A 20,223-nucleotide genomic window follows, 5' to 3' on the forward strand; every position below is an offset into this window, starting at 1 on the left:
TTCATTACGCATTGAAACGGTGGATATTTGTAAATTGTATTGTCCTATTGTGATTGAACTGGAAAGTTAGAAGGGTGCACCCAAATTAGAAAGACACAGTGAACTGTGAGAATTGAAAGTGGCCAAGCAATTGCTAATCAAGAGTTGGTACCAATTTATTTATTTTCCATATTGTATGTTTGTTTGTTAATGGGTTTTTTCAATATAACTGCCGGCAATCATTTAACATTTAACCTCCTTGTGTCTGAGTCTCATTTAAGCACTCCCCATAGCTCCAGCAGTCGAACCTACACAATAACTAGAAAAAGTGCCCTTCCGGGCACAGGTCTCCACCAGGTTATCCATAATATCCACAGATCCGTGCAGTTAGAGGTAAAAACACTTTTCGGCCAGTTATAGCGCCACCTTGAGGCTGAGTTGAAATTGTTCATGTGGCATTTCGTCCTCGGCCTAGTGGGAATGTGGGTGCACAATTTCACGGAAATCACGCGATGTGTTCATGATTTGCAGCATTTTGTTTGAAACTGAGCACTCCTGTGAACTTTGGAAGCCAATCTTAACCAATCAGGATGGAGTGTGATAAATCTGAAAGACCCGTTTCGTTGAATGGCTCTAGAGAGACTGTGTACCAATTTGCGTGATGTTTGGACAAAATCTGTAGGTGTACTGTGCAAAAACTTGTTTTGCACAAAGCGGCCTCTTGGTGGCGCTATAACAGGCCGTTCTGGAAAGTTTGGGGCAGAGGTTCATCGTTGGCATCCAGGGAGTGTGTGTGCAAAATTTGGCATCGACCGGGTTAACGGTGAAGTTTTTGCACAAAGCGGCCTCTTGGTGGCGCTATAACAGGCCGTTCTGGAAAGTTTGGGGCAGAGGTTCATCGTTGGCATCCAGGGAGTGTGTGTGCAAAATTTGGCATCGACCGGGTTAACGGTGGCCGAGATTAGCCTGTCACGGACACACGGACACACAAACGGACGGACGGAGTGCAAAACATACTCTCCCCACATGCCTTCGGCCTGGTGGAGACAACTAGTCCAGACTTTGCTATAGTGCCTTATACAGTTAGTGCTACAAGTTACTCACAGAAGTGTCACTCGCCCCCGTTTGGCACAAGTTGGTATTACAATATTCACTTTGATTTCCTCACTGGAATTAATTCATCATCAACATTTTTGGGATTCAATGCAAATAGTGAGCCCCACTTGGCATAATACACCAGGGGTTTCCAAACCCTATTCTAACCCTAAACCTTGATGTAACAGACCTGCAAAATATGCCCTAAACTAAAAGGATTCCACTGACATAATACAATCTGTTGGAATATGACTGTGTTTTGATTTAAATTGTCTGAACTATAGTGAAATTAAAGTACTGCTCATTTGGCTGGGTACCCCATGGAACTCCCTCATTGAGTCATTGAGTTAGTGTAAAGTAGGCTACCCTAAGCCAGTGCAACCGAGAAACAAAAAAAGATACATTAATTTACCCAAGTGAACACATGGTGGCGGTATAGTACCACATTCACAAGGCATTGCATACACACTTGTTACAAAAATGTTTTATTGATTAGTTGCACAGCATGTAAACTCATCGCAGCAGCTTGAATAGATACCTTTTAGTCATTTTAACTATAATACTTCCATGAGTTAGCCTATGGCATAATTCAAACACGACACAAAGTAACAGAACTGACATGAGATGTAACAAACTGATCAACCAGCACCTGTTATAATATAATGAATTTGTAATTAATTTCACATTAAATTATTCATCCCTTGAGATATTCATCAGTGTATGTGCACTCAGGAAAATATTGAGAAAAGGGTGTTTATATTTACACTTCTTTAAAGCAGTTGTGAATGTATAATAGGAATAGGGATTTTCTTTAACAGAGTAGACCTGTATTAGGATAACACTGTGACCTCTTTTCCACTCGTTGGTTCCCAATGGGAACCGGTTCAGTTCTTTGTGGTTCTTAGTCCATGAGCCAGAGCTCCAAAATTGGAACATTAATCATGAATTGAGTGTGCAAAACCATACCTATATTAGATTGCTATCACCATGAAACTTACCCGGTTGATCACTTACACGAAGACAATGATTTATTGTATTACAAATTTATTTAAATATGCAAATGAGGCATTATATAGGAAAATATGCAACAAAATATCATATATTAATTTACTTATATTGATCCTATAAACAATTTAATACAGGTTTTGCACACTCAATTCATAATTAACGTTCCAATTTTGGAGCTCTGGAGAACCAAAAAGAACTGAACCGCATCCCATCGGGAACCAACCGGTAGAAAAGGGGTCCGAGTGATGCAAGGCACAGCAGTCCACCTCTGGTTTTCAGTGGCATTTTCAACAGCTACAGTTTAGTACAGACATTAAAATGGTGCCACCTTTTGAACCCTTAACCACTTAAACCCTATACTTTAGTTGACCAGATTCCCCGTGGGGCTTTGGCTCTACTAGGGCCTCCTCCTGTTTTTCGCTCTATACTAAATATCTTCACTTAAAATAGATTTATTTGCAGATCGGCTAATTTGTGCCCAATGTTGGCCCCCAGAATAGGGACGCTGCCTGGGGTTCAAGTGGTAAAGTCTTCTCTTCAGTGTCTGCCCTCCACACAGCTCACACCCCCTGCGTTGTCGGGACACAGGCAGGAGCGACCGGACGGTGTCGCTAAACAGAGGTGAGTGCAGCCTCCCTTGTTCACAGCACAGTAGTTTTGTCCTGGAAATAATATGACAAACATTAGTGGATTTATTTACATTTTTTAAAGGTGGGACATGAAATAAATTATCGTTTTTCAGAAAGGGGTCATTGAACAAACGGCACCAGAAGAGGTAACTTCAGGCAACATCCTGTTCTTTATTTGTTAAACAGATATGCATAATTGGGGCGGAACCACATAGCAGACTCCAGATGTTGTGGGGGCCCCTTGGCTCTGCATTCCCTGGCTTTATGCAATCTTATCTGGTGGGAGGAGGGTGTTGTGAGGATGAGGTCTGTGGCTGCTATCTCTTCCTCACTTCACCGTGAATATACTGGCTAGGGAATATCCCCTGTTTCTTTCACACTGGGGGGGAATAACCAGCAATCGTTCTGTACTGTAATCTCCTTCACAGAGGTCATGATACAGGGCATCAGCAGCTCCACAGGGCAATAGGTAATGGTGAGGAATGGCCTGACTCAAACCTCCAAATATGCACGGGCCATGCTTTTTCTAAGAATTGCCCTTTAGGCACAATTGGGTCCAGGTGGTTCCATTGGTACAGTACGCTCTCAATTAACACTGAGGACTTTACTTCATCCCAGACATTATTATACACAATAATTAAAACAATATTCAGAAATCAGACCTGACCTGGGTAAATTTCTAAAAACGTTGAAAACACACAACATTCGTGAGTGACACGTTGAGGGCAGGGGGGGCAGTCAGACAGATATTTTGTGAAGCCTGAAACTCTGAAAGTTCATATAATGGCCTGTTGTGGTGCTGTCATTGGACTCAGAAAAACCCATAGCCCCATAGAAGTCCATGTATTTGGCCCAACTTCACCTAGACTGTATTACCTTAATAAACATGGTCATGAATACTTTCTGCTTCCAGTCACTAGTTTAAAGTCTCATTTCTAATGTCATAATATTCTTTTTGGAAAATTATGGTCCCATTTATTAAAAAAATGACCATAACGTTGCGCATGTTCTGAGGGGCGTGGCTACCGTTACAGTCTATGATCGGATTCCCCTCCCACTCGAGTCAAAATAAAAACCAACGGAGAAGAAGGGGGGAAGTCCGCCTCGTGTCTGGGCCAGCCAATGGCCAGCTGGGCCAAAACGGAGCCAGCCAATGGCCAGCTGGGCCCAAACGGATCTAGAAAGATGGCGACTTACAGTGCAGGAATAACAGGCTTCATTTTACGTCCATGTTAAACCCGGGGAACGCTTTGTCCATATTATTTTACAGTCTATGGTTGAGGGGCTATTTTTAAAATATGTTTTTTAAAAGTTTTGCCTATAATGAAAGAATATTGGACGCCAGGTTGAAAGTGTATAATAAGTGGCACACTGTACTGTACATACCAGAAGGACACTGGGCGTAGGCTGTGCGATGCCGTACAGTTTGTCCGTTTCTGAGGGTGGAAGTCGTCTGTCTCTTTCTTAGTATACCAGTCCACACCAATCACTGCATCTCTAGTGGAACAAAACACAAGGATTTGGGCTTCACTCACAGCTTTCGATCTAGCATGCAACATTGATGCATGCTAGATGTAAACAAAGGGTAAGTAGTGTCATGGCCGCCCCAATGCATTTCCAATGGAAGTCACATGGTTTGCCACAACATTTTTTGTTGTACGGCTTTCGGCTGTGTTTCGACTGCCCCCCCCCCCCTTCTCATACAACAAAAATGTTTGTGTCAAACCATGTGACTCCATTGGAAATGCATTGCGAGCTTGCATCAGTAAACAAGTCTCATGCATCAGCTTTTATACAACAATCTGTTGTGAAGGTGTGAGTCAGGCCTTAGAAATCTGGGCTTATCCAACATTTGGGAAATATTAGCTGCTGTCCTGTGTGTATGTCATAGACAGGTATATCATGGGGGGGGGGGGGGGGGGGGGGGGGGGCGGTAGAGGCTCTATGGTTCTTAAATTTACCGACATAGTTGTGTTAGTACTGCTCAAGTGTCCAGCCTCTCCGGGGAGGTGGAATCCCTGGTGAGATCAGAGGAGAGGCCCTGCAACAGGTCACTCACAGACACTCAAGAAACGGAGAAATTGCAAGCAGCTGTCACATTTTAAGTAGCCTCCTTGACCCCTCCAAATGCCCCCGCCCCCCCCCCCCAGCCCCCTGGCCGATGGCAAACAAACATGCATAGATTGAAACATGGGGAGGAAAAAAAAGAACAAGCTGCAGAAGGGGGAAGGAGGGGGGGGGGGGTGTTGGTGCCAGGCTGACAGAACATCAGAACATCAAGATCTCAGTGTAGCGTGGAAGCTGCTTGACCTTTAACCACTTAAGCCCTGTTTTATACTTACGATGGTGTCACATGGTCAACATATCAGATCTACAACTCCACAGCGTGTCACACTGCAACACGCAGTGAGCTTGTCAATAGGCCATTTTCCAACACAAAGGTTTTCTCCAAAATACAGACACCAGGTGGCACCTTGATAGATGAGGCTAGTCGCGTCACAGATACGCTTAATCATACATAAAGGCATTCTGTTTGATTCTGCTGTAACGCGTAATGCCTGCAGGCCACAAATTACTACACAGGCCTGGGCCGTGGCTCAGCGGTCCAGGCACCTTGGCCGGCAGCCCAAGTCTGGCGGTGTGCCGCGGGTTCGACTCCCGATCCCGACGGACTGCATGTCCCCCCCCCCCCTCCATCTCTCTCCCCCCAATTCCTGTCAGCCTACTGTCTGTCCCTCTATAAAAAATAAAATAAAGGCACATTTTAAAAAATGGCGCAAAAGGGTGGCGCAAGATGGAGTGCTTTATGTAAAGCGCTTTGGATAAAAGCGCTATATACTGTCAATGTACCATGTACCATATTATACGAGACAACCCACAGAGCCTAGTCCCTCCATGCCCTGGCAGAGTAGTTCTGGAGTAGTTCCAACGGATTGTGTGTCCCTGGTTTTTCCCTAGTGGGACTGATCGAGGGTAAGCTACTGGGATGTACGTCGGGACTTGATCACTCCCGGCTGGGTATGATGTCGAGAGACCCGCAACCCCGTTGACCTCAGGATACATCACTGAGGATACGTCCCAGGTGCATCCATGCCATGTTTTTTAGTTATACGTGACATATAGAGCCATACTGTACATACCTCTTCCAGTCGGTGTAGTAAATGTTCTTCCAAATGCAGTAACTCCAAAGGGATACTGGATCCCCTCGATGATGGTTCTGCGGTCGCCCAGCTGAGGATTCATGCACTCCAGTTTATGTGTCCCTGAAATACAGGAGATTACATCCGTTAGGAGGAAGACAGACAGGAGATTACATCCGTTAGGAGGAAGACAGACAGGAGATTACATCCGTTAGAAGGAAGACATACAGGAGATTACATCCGTTAGAAGGAAGACATACAAGAGATTACATCCGTTATGAGGAAGACAGACAGGAGATTACATCCGTTATGAGGAAGACAGACAGGAGATTACATCCGTTATGAGGAAGACAGACAGGAGATTACATCCGTTATGAGGAAGACAGACAGGAGATTACATCCGTTAGGAGGAAGACAGACAGGAGATTACATCCGTTAGGAGGAAGACAGACAGGAGATTACATCCGTTAGGAGGAAGACAGACAGGAGATTACATCCGTTAGAAGGAAGACATACAGGAGATTACATCCGTTAGGAGGAAGACATACAGGAGATTACATCCGTTAGAAGGAAGACATACAGGAGATTACATCCGTTATGAGAAGACAGACAGGAGATTACATCCGTTAGGAGGAAGACAGACAGGAGATTACATCCGTTAGGAGGAAGACATACAGGAGATTACATCCGTTAGAAGGAAGACATACAGGAGATTACATCCGTTAGGAGGAAGACAGACAGGAGATTACATCCGTTATGAGGAAGACAGACAGGAGATTACATCCGTTAGGAGGAAGACAGACAGGAGATTACATCCGTTAGGAGGAAGACATACAGGAGATTACATCCGTTAGGAGGAAGACAGACAGGAGATTACATCCGTTAGGAGGAAGACATACAGGAGATTACATCCGTTATGAGGAAGACAGACAGGAGATTACATCCGTTAGGAGGAAGACAGACAGGAGATTACATCCGTTAGGAGGAAGACAGACAGGAGATTACATCCGTTAGGAGGAAGACATACAGGAGATTACATCCGTTAGGAGGAAGACATACAGGAGATTACATCCGTTATGAGGAAGACATACAGGAGATTACATCCGTTATGAGGAAGACATACAGGAGATTACATCCGTTAGGAGGAAGACATACAGGAGATTAAATCCGTTATGAGGAAGACAGACAGGAGATTACATCCGTTATGAGGAAGACAGACAGGAGATTACATCCGTTATGAGGAAGACATTGATAAAGCATAGACGCATCACCACATACAGTAGATCAGTTGTTCCTCAAAGTGGGGTCCGGGGACCCCCAGGGGTCCTTGAGGGAGTTCCAGGGGGTCCCCAGCTAAATGATAGTTTGGAACCAAATGGAACCTTATGGGTCTGTAACTCAGAGTGTACAAATGGACCCCGACAGGTCCATTTGGTTCCATTTTGTACACTCTCAGAGTTAAATTAACAGTGGTTTTACATTATAAATTGGGGTCCATGAAATTAATATGTTTCGGAATCACTGCTAGACCCTCCCTTATCGGGGTCACTGGCATATGTTTTCAAATGGGGGGGTCCGTGGCCTAATAAATGTTGATTTGGTGGTCCTTTGGGACCCACTGCAGTAGATAACCTTAGTGTGGAACTAACCTGCGTCCACCCAGCACAGCAGGGAGCTCTGTTGGTCGTACGTCAAGCCGTTGGGAAGCCCGAGGTCATCCTTGACCAGCACTCTTCTGTTGGTTCCGTCCATATAAGAGGTCTCAATCTTTGGGGCATCTCGATTCCAGTCGGCCCAGTATAGGTTTCTGTCGATGTGACGTTGATTGCAATTAATTTATGGATTTAAAGTTATTCAACCTATTTTGAGCGAGAACCCCTTTTGGTGTTTTAAAGGGATTGTGACATTAAAAAAAAGGTTTTGGAATTGTTCTTGTTTTTTTTAGGTTTTCTAATCTCAATTGTACCCAAAAAACATGAACTTTTAACATTCAGTAGATTTTCTGTGATCTGGGCTCAAACAGGTGCTCTGATTTGCCGCAGTAAGTGACATCACTTACTGCAAATCCCATATATGTCAATGGGATTTGCCATTTTCATTGTAGCTCAAAAGGCCAAAAAACCCCAAAGAAAACTTCAGACCACAGAAAATCCACTGAATGTTCAAAGTTCAGGTTTTTTGGGTGTAATTGAGGTCATAAAATCTAAACGAAAAAAGAAAAAGAAAAATAAATGAAAATGAATGTCATAAAACCTTTAAACATTATGTTATAATTTAGCTATTGAAAAATAGCAGATCTACAAGCTCATAGCGCGCCACCGAGTGGTGCGCTACGAGCTTATAGGACTGCTATTTTTGAAGAATCGTGAAAAGTGACATGAAAGTGTTTGAGAACGACTGACATAGAAAAACATAGCTTTTTCAAGAAAACAGTCAGGATTTAGAAGACATGTGCAGAATCGTTCCCAGGTCAACATGTGTTAAAGAGTGTGGTACTGCGAAAGATTTCAAGGGATGCCTTGCTTATACAAAATAAATGCATCTTTTGGTTAACGTTAGCATCAAATGTTTACCCACCCACTGGGGGGGTCGGCGATGATAGCACGAGGGTTCACCAGGTCGGAGTTTATAATGACCCGCCTCTGGGAGCCGTCCAGAGAGGCCACCTCGATCCGGTCCTTCATGGAGTCGGTCCAGAACAGATTCCGGCCCAAGTGGTCGATGGTGATGCCTTCAGGGCTGTCCAGATCTGTGGAGAGGTTATTTATTGTCATTAATAATGCCTTCATTTCAACCTGACTGTAGAAAGTAACAGTACAGTAAAGAACCTGGGGGTTATTATTGATTCTGAATTGAATTTTTATTCACACATTAATCATGTTACCAAGATTGCCTTTTTTCACCTTAGAAATATTGCACGAATCAGAGCCTATGTGTCCTTGGACGATGCGAAAAACGTTAATCCACGCCTTTGTTTTTTCTCGGCTTGATTACTGCAATGCACTTTTTTCAGGACTGCCTAAGAAAACAACTGACAGATTACAACTTGTCCAAAATGCAGCAGCCAGAGTTTTAACTAGAACTAAGATGAGAGAACATATTACTCCAGTTTTGGCATCACTGCACTGGCTTCCGGTTGTTTTTAGGATTGATTTTAAAATTATTTTACTTGTCTATAAAGCTCTCAATGGTCTCGCACCTTCCTACCTACATGACTGCCTGCCTAAATATGTCCCAAACCGCCCCCTAAGGTCTTCCACTGCTGGCCTGCTCGCTTTGCCTAAAAAAATGGCAACTAAAAAATACGGGGAAGCAGCTTTTTGCTTCTACGGGCCGACGGCATGGAACAAGCTCCCACTGTACCTTCGTCAGGCAGCCTCTGTAGACATTTTTAAAGCTCAGCTCAAGACCCACTTCTACAACATTGCCTTTAATTGATCTTTTATTTTTTATTTTTATTCATGTCCTCACTGTATTGCATTACTGCTTGTTTTTTGTCGTTGCCTTGCTTTTCTTTTATTCTCCATTGTTCTGTAAAGCACTTGGAGCTGCATTTCATGTCATGAAAGGTGCTATACAAATAAAGTTTTATTATTATTATTATTATTATTATTATTATTATTATTATTTTATTTATTATCATTTCAGGGCTGTCCAGATCTGTGGAGAGGTTATTTATTGTCATTAATAATGCCTTCAGGGCTGTCCAGATCTGTGGAGAGAGGTTAATATGTTGCATTTTCAATGATCTTAATTTGTTAACACAATCTCAAAATGTACAATATAAATTGACCAAAGCAGCCCGAGAAGAGCAATACATTGATGAGACAGTTAGATAGCATTTGAAACAGACTTATAGCATGTCATGTAGACAGCACAATAATCGCATTGTATGTAGTCACAGCACTTCATAGTATATGTACAGCATAGTATAGTATATATGTATAGTTTATATGTATAGTGTCATTATATAGATATGTTCTAGTTACGTTCTTAGCTTAACCCATTTTGAGCGGGAACCCCTTTTGGTGTTACATACATTGTTATACTTTAGCTATTGGAAAATAGCAGACCTACAAGCTCATAGCGCGCCACCGAGTGGCGCGCTACGAGCTTGTAGGTCTGCTATTTTTTTAAATTTCGCCGTCAGGCCATAAGCATGTTTCATGATAAATGCATATATATGTGATGTATTCCCATGCTTTTTTGTTCTTGCTTAAGAGCGTCTGCCAAATGCCTAAATTGTAAAATTGTAAATTGAAACGTTGGACTTTTTGATCCCACCTGAGATGATAATTGGAATGGGCTCTCCACCCTGCAGGCTGGCCTTGCTGATGGACGGAGTAGTGATGTCCGTCCAGTAGACCATTTTCTCCACACAGTCATAGGCCACTCCGATGATGATCTTCTCCTGTGGAGAGAGAGGTCAACAACAGTCAGCCATCTTTGAAGTGCACTTTGTTTGATGCAGGAGTCGGAACGCTCAGAGAAGTAAAACACTCAACAGATGGGGGACGACAGTGTTTTCACACTCCCACGTCTAGACATAATATCAAAACAAACAAACACAATCCTAAAACCACCCACACACCACCGTCAAACTTCAGACCAGCTGGTTTTGGAGATATGTTGTAACAAGAAATGCGGTTTTATAGTTCCAGTGGTGCTCTGCTGGTTCGACAATTAGAACAAATGTCACCATGTGGCTGTAATAACGATTAGGTCTCCTGTGGCCGATGGGAAAATCGTGTGCTATACAGACTAGTAATTACAGGCAAATAAGGAACAGAATGGAGCAAGATGTTGAGCTGACGACATACAGACTAGAGAGAAAACCCACACGTCGCCCTGGCTGTGAAGGGGTTTGATTCATTTCTCCAGCACAGGTTTCATAATCACACATGCTTCAGATAGATATCGTAGTATCATCCTCTCAAACTCTCTGTGGCAGAGTTCAACTGTAATACAAAACAATGTTTGTTTCCTCTTGAGAGCCAAAGTGTTTACTGGACAGTCATCGCATTACGAGAAACATATTGCCAAACCACAGATGGACCCAAACAAACACAGACAGTGAAATATTCCCAAACAAACAAACCAGTGTCTGGGGCTATAGCACTTCACAATGTCTAAACAAAAATATTTATAACGGCGTGGCTTCCCTGTCCAGTCTTTACTTACAGGAAATAACCCATTCTGACCTGAGATCAGATTCATACGAGGTTTCCACTGGGACACACACTGGTCTGATTAACCCATTCTGACCTGAGATCGGATTCTAAAAATGTCAGTCGTTCTTCGATTTTTCAAAAATAGCAGACCTACAAGCTCGTATCGCGATGCTAAATGAACCATTTAAAAACTGTATTCTAAAACGGTTAATCCCAATACTTGATTCTGATTGGCTGGTTACCGTCACATGACCGTTGTTAAATTTCACAGATAGCCCACACCTTCAAAATCAATCGCAGCTGATTCCGCATCTCTGTAGCTGTACTGGGGAAGGGGAGCGCTTGATTGCCTTGCAAACCCATGCCGTGCAGGTGTCTAAGCACCGCCCGGCTCATATAATAATAATAATAATAAAACGTTATTTGTATAGCACCTTTCATGACATGAAATGCAGCTCAAAGTGCTTTACAGAACAATGTGAATGTGTGAATGTGTGGCTCCAGGCAGTCCCGGAAAGACATCAAGCGATATTCTCCCGTCACATACTCTACTTGCCGAGCAAAACAAGGAAGTGATGTGGCTCGCTCTGGTGGCGCAAAGCGTAGCTACTTTTGTGAATTTAATAGTTTTATTAGGTTAATATTGCTATATATTTGTAACCGTTTTAGAAAAGCAATAAGCCACTCGAGGCCCCAGCCACTGCCTACGCCTCCCAGCCACTGTAAAATACCCGGTAACCTGAGACCTCTCGTGGCTTATTGCTTAAATGACCTATTGGCACTACAAGGGGAAAAAAAACAAGGTACGACGAGTTTCATTGCAATGTTTGCGAACAACCTTGACCAATCCAAACTCAATATAATGAAACTGCCTTCAGAGATGAAACGCTATGCCCATCCACAGAAATGAGTTAGAGGGTATTTAACCCATTTTGGGGGCGGGAACCCCTTTTTTTTTCTTTTTCTTTTTTTTTTAAGATATTTTTTGCGGCTTACGCCTTTATTGATTTTTTAAGGGATAGAAAGTAGGCTGACAGGAAACGGGAGAGAGATGGGGGGATGACATGCGGTAAAGGCCGTGTCGGGTCCGGGAGTCGAACCCGCGGCACACCGCGACTGGATCACCAGTCTGGTGCCCAGACCGTTACGCTACGGCCTGGGCCCGCGGGAACCCCTTTTGGTGTTAGCATTATGTTATGCTTTAGCTATTGAAAAATAGCAGATCTACAAGCTCATAGCGCGCCACCGAGTGGCGCGCTACGAGCTTGTAGGTCTGCTATTTTTGAAAAATCGAAGAACCACTGACATAGAAACGTAGCTTTTTCAGAAAACTGTCAGGATGTAGAAGACAATTTTTGAATCTGATCTCAGGTCAAAATTAGTTAACTATTAGACAGACTTACAGGTAGATGGAGGGTATTTAACTATTAGACAGACTTACAGGTAGATGGAGGACTGCCTTAGCGTCATCTTTATGTTACATTACCTAATGTTACATTAGTTAGAGGGTATTTAACTATTAGACAGACTTACAGGTAGATGGAGGACTGCCTTAGCGTCGTCTTTCTTCATGTCGTATCCTTCCAGGGGGATGTGCTCTATCCTGCCACTCTGAGAGAACAGTAAGTGTGTTCCTGACGCCGGGGGTTGAACCCCGGGGTTGGGAGAGGGTCCCACCGGCGGCCGCCCACCGTCACCATCGTGGTCAATACCTACCAAAGAAATACCAGGTTGGTGGATTTTTTTTTTTTTTAGTTAAAGGTATATTCAGTGATTTCACTTAATTCAAATATCACTTATTTTTTTGTTTTGGTGTGATAATCCTCCCTACTATAGAGTGTGCTGGCCATATAAGGAGTTCCTCCCTGTCCCCATTTAACCCCTGGGCGTCAAAAAACCTTAGGTTTAGTTTTTGACTCTCTATCCTGATTGGACGAAAGGCTGGGTCCCAGGCCAAAAACGAAACCTAAGGTTTTTTTAGTGAAATCACTGAATATACCTTTAAGTAAAAGTATCAATTCTGCAATATAGTCGCAAAGTAAATGTCCGGAATTCAAAATGTACAGTACTTGAGTAAATGTACAAAAGTACTGGCAGCAAAATAGTACTTACAGTACCAAAAGTAAAAGTACTCATTATGCAGAATATCCCATATTTCAAGTTTTCAAAATGTATTTTGAAAAACAGTCGCATCACGAGCATTGTGAGCTTGTAGATCGGCTATTTGTCCAAAATGTCCAAAATGTATATACCTACAGTAGGGCTGAAGTGGCTAATGTATATATGTTTTGTAATAATAATCAAAATCTACAAAGTAACCAGTAACTCAAGTTTTCAAATAATTGTAGTGGAGTAAAAGTACAATATATTTTCCTCTGAGATCATGTCGCGGAGTACAAGTAAAAGTATTGGAAATACTCCAGTAAAGTACAAATACAAATACCTCACAATTGTACTTAAGTACAGTACTTAAGTACAATTATACTTATATAATTATATAAGTACAAATATACTTAGTTTAGTTTTGAAAACCTTTAACCGCTTGAACCTTAATTCACGCTTCATTGTACTCACTGCAAAAACATCAGATATTGTCTATCTGCTATAATTTTGCTATTTTAGACAATTGTTTCCTACTGTTTCCAGAGTAGGGATGCCAGGGTGCATGGACACTGCATGGACACTCACACATTGGTCTGTTTTCAGGCCCAGAGCGAGTCCCAGGGATCTAAATAGTGATGCCAGGGTGCATGGACATGGACACTGGACACTCACACATCGGTCTGTTCTCAGGCCCAGAGCGAGTCCCAGGGATCTAAATAGCGATGCCAGGGTGCATGGACATTGGACTAGGGATGCCAGGGTGCATGGACACCAATGGCGTGCATGCACAGATAGACACTAGGGGGTGCTAGAGCACCCCCTGCCCTTTTGGCAATGTGCTCTTAAAAATAAAATAAAAAAGGTTATATTTTTTTTCTTAATTTGTAGTGTGTGGACCATGGTGACATTGATCAAATCTTCGATTTAAAAAAAATAGCAGACCTACAAGCTTGTAGCGCGCCACGCGGTGGCGCGCTATGAGCTCGTAGATCTGCTATTTTTCAATAGCTAAAGCACCAAAATGGGTTTCCGCCCCAAAATGCGCTGCACAAGGTGCCCTTTTTTTCACTTGAGCACCTGCCCCTCTAAATGTCTGTGCAAGCCACTGATGGACACATTGGACAGGGTGCATGGACATTGGACAGGGTGCATGGACAGTTGGACACTCACACATCGGTCTGTTCTCAGGCCCAGAGCGAGTCCCAGGGAGCTCCTGTCCGTTGCTCTTCACACACCAGCAGCGTCCGGTGCTGCCCATGCACTGCATGGGTTCATAAGCCCCGTGCTCGTCACATGCTGGGATGAACTGCCCCACTGGAGGTCTGGGGCCTCGAGGGAGAGAGGCCAGGAGTCTCTCCCTGTGTTCTTGACATGGTGTGTTGGTCCTCTCTAGAGAAAAACAAAAAAACAAGGAAGATCAATGAATCTATGCACGCCTGACTATAACATACACCAAGCTCAAATGTGGTATACTAAACTGTTGTATGCAAGCTGCATTGTATAACCTTCTTTGTGGAGTAGGACATGAAAGCTATGGATGCAGATTTAACCCATTCTGACCTGAGATCAGATTCATGCGAGGTTTCCACTGGACACACACTGGTTATAGAGAGTTTGAGGGTATGCGTTTTCTTTAACCCATTCTGACCTGAGATCAGATTCTAAAAATGCCAGTCGTTCTTGATTTTTCAAAAATAGCAGACCTACAAGCTCGTAGCGCGCCACTCGGTGGCGCGCTATGAGCTTGTAGATCTGCTATTTTTCAATAGCTAAAGCATGACATGATGCCAACACCAAAATGGGTTCCCGTTCAGAATGTGTTAAAGAAAACGCATACCCTCAAACTCTCTATAACATCATCAAATCGATTACAGACATCTAAAATAAATCCAGACTGATTCAGTAAGATGACGATACCAAACGGAACCACCTGGCATTGCGGACACTGTAATAATCAAGCAAGATGCCAGCTCAATGGGATGGCGTTCCAATTGAGGCTCTTACCTGAGGAGCATTGGAAGCCATCGCCGTAGTAACCTGGCCTGCACTGACAGGTAAACGATCCCTGGGTGTTGTAACAGGCAGCGTCCTGATGGCACCGGCTTCCAACTGTGCATTCGTCTAGGTCTGCAGGCAGGGAAACACAAACAGGCAGCGTATGAGTATTCAGTATTTAAGTCCGACGTCATTTTGTAGTGCTACGTTACGTCCGGGTCCAAGTGGCACCAGCTCCCGTCCACATCTCCTTGTAAATAGAATATCTAAATGCGTGAATCTTTTTACAATGACGTTATTTTTCAGAAAGGAAGCCATTGAGGGTTAAAATGGGTCTTAATGCTTCCAACTCGAGTAGAATTATTAATGTTTTGTACAAGTGTCCATGACAAAGAAAATATATGAAACAATAAAAACGATTATTATCATTATTATTGAAGGTGGTAAGTCGATTTGCTCAGTACAATATTTCGGGGGCATATTTAGAATGTGTGCAGGCTTGAGTATGTTGAATCTCTCTAATGAGGATTCAGACACAATGAAATAAAATGGCGATAGTATCCGGTGTGGGGCAGACAGCCTGCCACAGACAGATTTGGGAGAGCAGCAGCTTTGTTGTTGTGAGGAAAGCGGTAAAATGAGACTTTCGTGGTTGCGACACAAAAGTAGGACCCGTAAGTATCTCTGGAGGGGGCGCTCACGTCACGGCTAAAATACTGAATGACGGCTACGAGAAAGGACAAGCAACAATGAAACTGCGCACAACATAGGCTAAAATATCACATACATAATACAGATGCCGGATGGTCAGGACATTTTGACAAGACGTACAAGTTCCGTAGCCAGAAAAAGGGATACAGAACATGATCCAAATTATGAGCACTTTCAGGACAGGCCCCCAAAACTGTCCCTTGGGTGGATAAGATGTAGATAAATTGTGGAAGGAATGGAAAATGTGAACGAGTCGTGCTGCTGGGAATGGGAGCTTGTGCCAGGTCAGCGTTATGTTGGAAGTTGGAACTGGACCTCAGCAGATGTATTGTCCATCTGCTTTTTTATGTCCCACTTGTTGAATCACACACTTAGAAACATTGCCTAACTGCCCTCATTTCCCCCCTGTGTTACTCTCCAACAGCTGGTTTATTAATCTTTGCCTCGGTCTCCTTGTATTGGGAATAAACAAGCTGAACTGTGTGTGTGTGTGTGTGTGTGTGTGTGTGTGTGTGTGTGTGTGTGTGTGTTGAATCTAATGTTATTGCACAAATGATGTGCAAATGTTACATTAATAAGAACCTCTTTAAACACTTTCAACCTGGTTTGACCATTATTTGACATGTCATTAACATTTTTAAGTGGTGCAAACCACTTCCTTAAGTGAGTATATCCAAATTTCTCAGAGACTCAGCCTTTTCCATAGCTCCAGTCATCACCCACATAGTTAACCTCTCCATCAAACAGGGACAGGTCCCCCAAGATTTTAAACTGGCCAAAGTAACCCCCTTGTACAAAAAAGGGAGTAAATTAGAACCCGGCAACTACCGCCCTATTTCTATTCTAAGCTCCATCTCGAAAGTGATGGAAAAAATAGTCTATGAACAGGTTGAAAAGTATCTTGTCACTAATAAATTGCTGTACGAGTTCCAATCTGGTTTCAGAACATCCCACTCCACTGACACATGCCTCCTCTATTTGAGCGACCACATCAAACACGAGGTGGACGCTGGAAAATACTGCGGCATGGTCATGCTGGACCTCCAAAAGGCTTTTGACACCGTGAACCACTCCATACTGGTTAACAAGCTTAAAGCTATTGGTTTTGATAGCACATCAGTGAGCTGGATGCAATCCTACCTGGAGGGGAGAGAACAGATGGTGGAGGTGAACGGAACACTGTCCCCTCCCCTCCCAGTGAGCTGTGGCGTCCCACAAGGAAGCATACTAGGGCCTTTACTGTTCCTAATATATGTTAACGACATGACTTCAGCTTGTGACTGCAACTTGTTCCTGTTCGCAGATGACTCAGCACTGCTGGTCTCGGACAGGAACAAACTGCAGGTTGAAAAGACCCTCAGCTCTGAACTCGGTAGAATCTGCACCTGGCTCGCTGATAACAAACTATCCTTACACCTGGGAAAAACTGAATCCATCCTCTTCGGATCAAATAGTAATCTCAGCAAGGCAGATGGCTTCTTGGTTAGAGTGGGTGACAATATTATCACACGAAAAGATCAAATTACCTACCTAGGTTCCATCCTGGAGGCCAATCTTTCCGGTGATAAGATGGCCACCAACGTAATCAAAAAAGTCAATCAAAGAACAAGATTCCTTTACAGGATCTCCTCACTGGTCAGCAAAAACACCTTGAAGACCTTAACAGGAGCCCTCGTACAAGGTTTCTTTGACTATGCATCCACCTCTTGGTACCACAGCACCTCAAAGGCCCTTAAAACAAGGCTCCAGACCTCCCAAAACAAACTGGTCAGGCTCCTACTTGGCCTCACCCCCCGAACCCACCTCACCCCTGCCCACTTTGGCAGACTGGGATGGCTTAGGGTCGACGACAGAGTACAGCATCTTGCAATGGGTCTGGTCCACAAGATTCGATACACCACCAAGATACCCATGTACCTGTCTAAATACTTCCTTAATGTTACATCATGGAGTCATTTAAGTCCATGCATGAAATCCATGAAGTCCATGTAATAACTAATCGAAAACATGTCTCCCCGTTCATGATTAGAAGGACAACATCATGGATCTTTTCTACTAATAGAACTAGGAAAAACATGCCGTGCCGTGTCGGGTTCTGGATATGTTTTCATAGGCTATATGGATCGGATTCAGATAAGGTTCCCAGTATCCAATTTGGGGCGCTGCTCAGGAGATACTGATCCCGAGTTCTGGGAACTCAGAACAGAGCTTATAGATCGGTTATTTTCACTTGCTAGCCCCTTCCTCCAACGTCTGGCTTTCTGAAAAACAACAGGCCACAGTGGGTGCCCCTCACTTCACACAAAGTGTTTTAAATAAACTGGCAGTGAAGGCAATAGGCAACCGTGCACATAACCAACCTACTCGCCATTCCAGCCTACCTGACAGGCTGGAATGGCTTAGGGTTGACGACAGAGTACAGCACCTTGCAATGGGTCTGGTCCACAAGATTCACTTCACCATCAAGATACCCTGCAATTCGAAACTGGCCCCCGTAAAATCTGAATCCCCCACCCACCCCTGTTTCCCCTCACTGTATGTGTTTCTTTTCCCTTTTTACCTCCTATGATGATTTCTTTTTGACTATATTGTGTATAGTTGTGTATATCCGCACGTCTCTAAATGTTTTGATGAATAATGGTGGGCCCTATTGTAAACAAGTGTAATGCTTTATGGTGTCGTCCACTCACTGGTAACAGTTTTTGTATTGAGTTGTACTTGAAATGTACTGTAATTCTGCAAACTGTTAATAAATCAATCAATCAATTAATTAAAAAACTCATCACTCAGTAGGAGTTCAGTATCTTGCTCAAGGACACTTTGACAAGCAGCCAGGAGGAGCTGGCTCCCAGAAGGGTAGGGTCCTCTACCTCCAGTGTATCAGTAATGGTGCATTACTGATCTCAGTCCCTATGCTGTGGTCTGTAGTCTGTACCTACAGACTGGTCTGTAGTCTGTACCTATACATGATCTCAGTCCCTATGCTCTGGTCTGTACTGTACCTGTACATGATCTCATTCCATATGCTCTGGTCTGTACTGTACCTGTACATGATCTGCCATCTCCTTCAAATCCAGGCAGGCAGGAGCAGACATAGTCAGAGTTTCCAACGTAGCGGCACAGAGCTCTCTCAGGGATGTCACAGTTATGGGACCGTTCTTCACAGTGGTCCGTAGGGCGGTACACCTCTAGAGAGAGAAAGAGAGAGAGAGAGTTATGGGACCGTTCTTCACAGTGGTCCGTAGGGCGGTACACCTCTAGAGAGAGAGAGAGAGAGAGAGAGAGAGAGTTATGGGACTGTTCTTCACAATGGTCCGTAGGGCGGTACACCTCTAGAGAGAAAGAGAGTTATGGGACCGTTCTTCACAGTGGTCCGTAGGGCGGTACACCTCTAGCCCATTCTGACCTGAGATCAGATTCATACGAGGTTTCCGCCGGACACACACTGGTCTGATGAACCCATTCTGACCTGAGATCAGATTCTAAAAATGTCAGTCGCTCTTCGATTTTTCAAAAATAGCAGACCTACAAGCTCGTATCGCGCCACTCGGTGGCGCGATATGAGCTTGTAGATCTGCTATTTTTAAATAGCTAAAGCATAACATGATGCTGACACCAAAATGGGTGCCCGGTCAGAATGGGCTAGAGAGAAAGAGAGAGAAAGTTCAGGAATATTTCATATAAATGATGGATTACTTAATAATGTAAAGTCTATATAGCTTGAACGAGCCTTGAATGAGCCTTTTTATAGCAAACATGGAGAAAGAGGCAGGGGAGTAATTCTTTCTCAAAAAGCAGTTAAATAAAATAAAGCATTTTGTATATTTACTTGATGTCTGTTATAAGTAAAGTTAAATGTTATATTATATACACATACACGCACGCACGCACGCACACAATTTACAATTTTCTCTAAAAAGTTATTTTTTATAATTTTTTAGTTTTTGCTTAAAGTTAAATGTTCTCAAAACTCAAATATAAACTTTAATCAAAACTTGTATCTATGAAAACATCAGTAATCAGTCGTCTAGGTCAGGACTCGGCATCCGACCCCCAAATCTGGCAACAGTTTCCAGTAACCAGGTAACCCCTTTCAGCTCCGGTAACCTTTAGTGCGTGAAGTGTGTGAATACTTCACATCCTGAGACTGGTCAAAAGTAACGTAATGCAGCTGGACGTGATGAGACATCACATCATCCCTTCTGATTGATGCCACATGACAGTGTTTACCCCATAAATGAGATGAGTTGAAGGACTACAGAACAGATGCTGGTTCTGTTCCAAATCTATACTCACAACCAGAGTAAGGGAAGAGAAAAGACTGCTCTCACATGTGTTTCTTAAATCAATGTGTCACATAAACAGAGCATACAGGCAGGGAGAACAGACCAG

General features: G+C 43.4%; 1 protein-coding gene across 1 annotated transcript in view; it reads right to left on the minus strand.

Annotated features, from left to right (window-relative positions):
- Window positions 1-1,543: 1,543 nt before the first annotated feature.
- The window catches only part of nid1a (nidogen 1a), a 34,809-nt gene continuing 16,129 nt past the window's right edge, over window positions 1,544-20,223 (minus strand). Inside the window, 13 exon segments of the mRNA XM_083774861.1 lie at window positions 1,544-2,744; window positions 4,098-4,121; window positions 4,124-4,141; window positions 4,144-4,208; window positions 5,852-5,879; window positions 5,882-5,974; window positions 7,501-7,658; window positions 8,429-8,600; window positions 10,136-10,262; window positions 12,556-12,734; window positions 14,296-14,514; window positions 15,130-15,252; window positions 18,876-19,019. Of these exon segments, the coding sequence (XP_083630987.1) occupies window positions 2,620-2,744; window positions 4,098-4,121; window positions 4,124-4,141; window positions 4,144-4,208; window positions 5,852-5,879; window positions 5,882-5,974; window positions 7,501-7,658; window positions 8,429-8,600; window positions 10,136-10,262; window positions 12,556-12,734; window positions 14,296-14,514; window positions 15,130-15,252; window positions 18,876-19,019 (1,475 nt within the window). The 3' untranslated portion in view covers window positions 1,544-2,619.

This window comes from Protomyctophum parallelum (assembly GCF_964188405.1).
Source record: "Protomyctophum parallelum genome assembly, chromosome: 10".
NCBI lineage: Eukaryota > Metazoa > Chordata > Actinopteri > Myctophiformes > Myctophidae > Protomyctophum > Protomyctophum parallelum.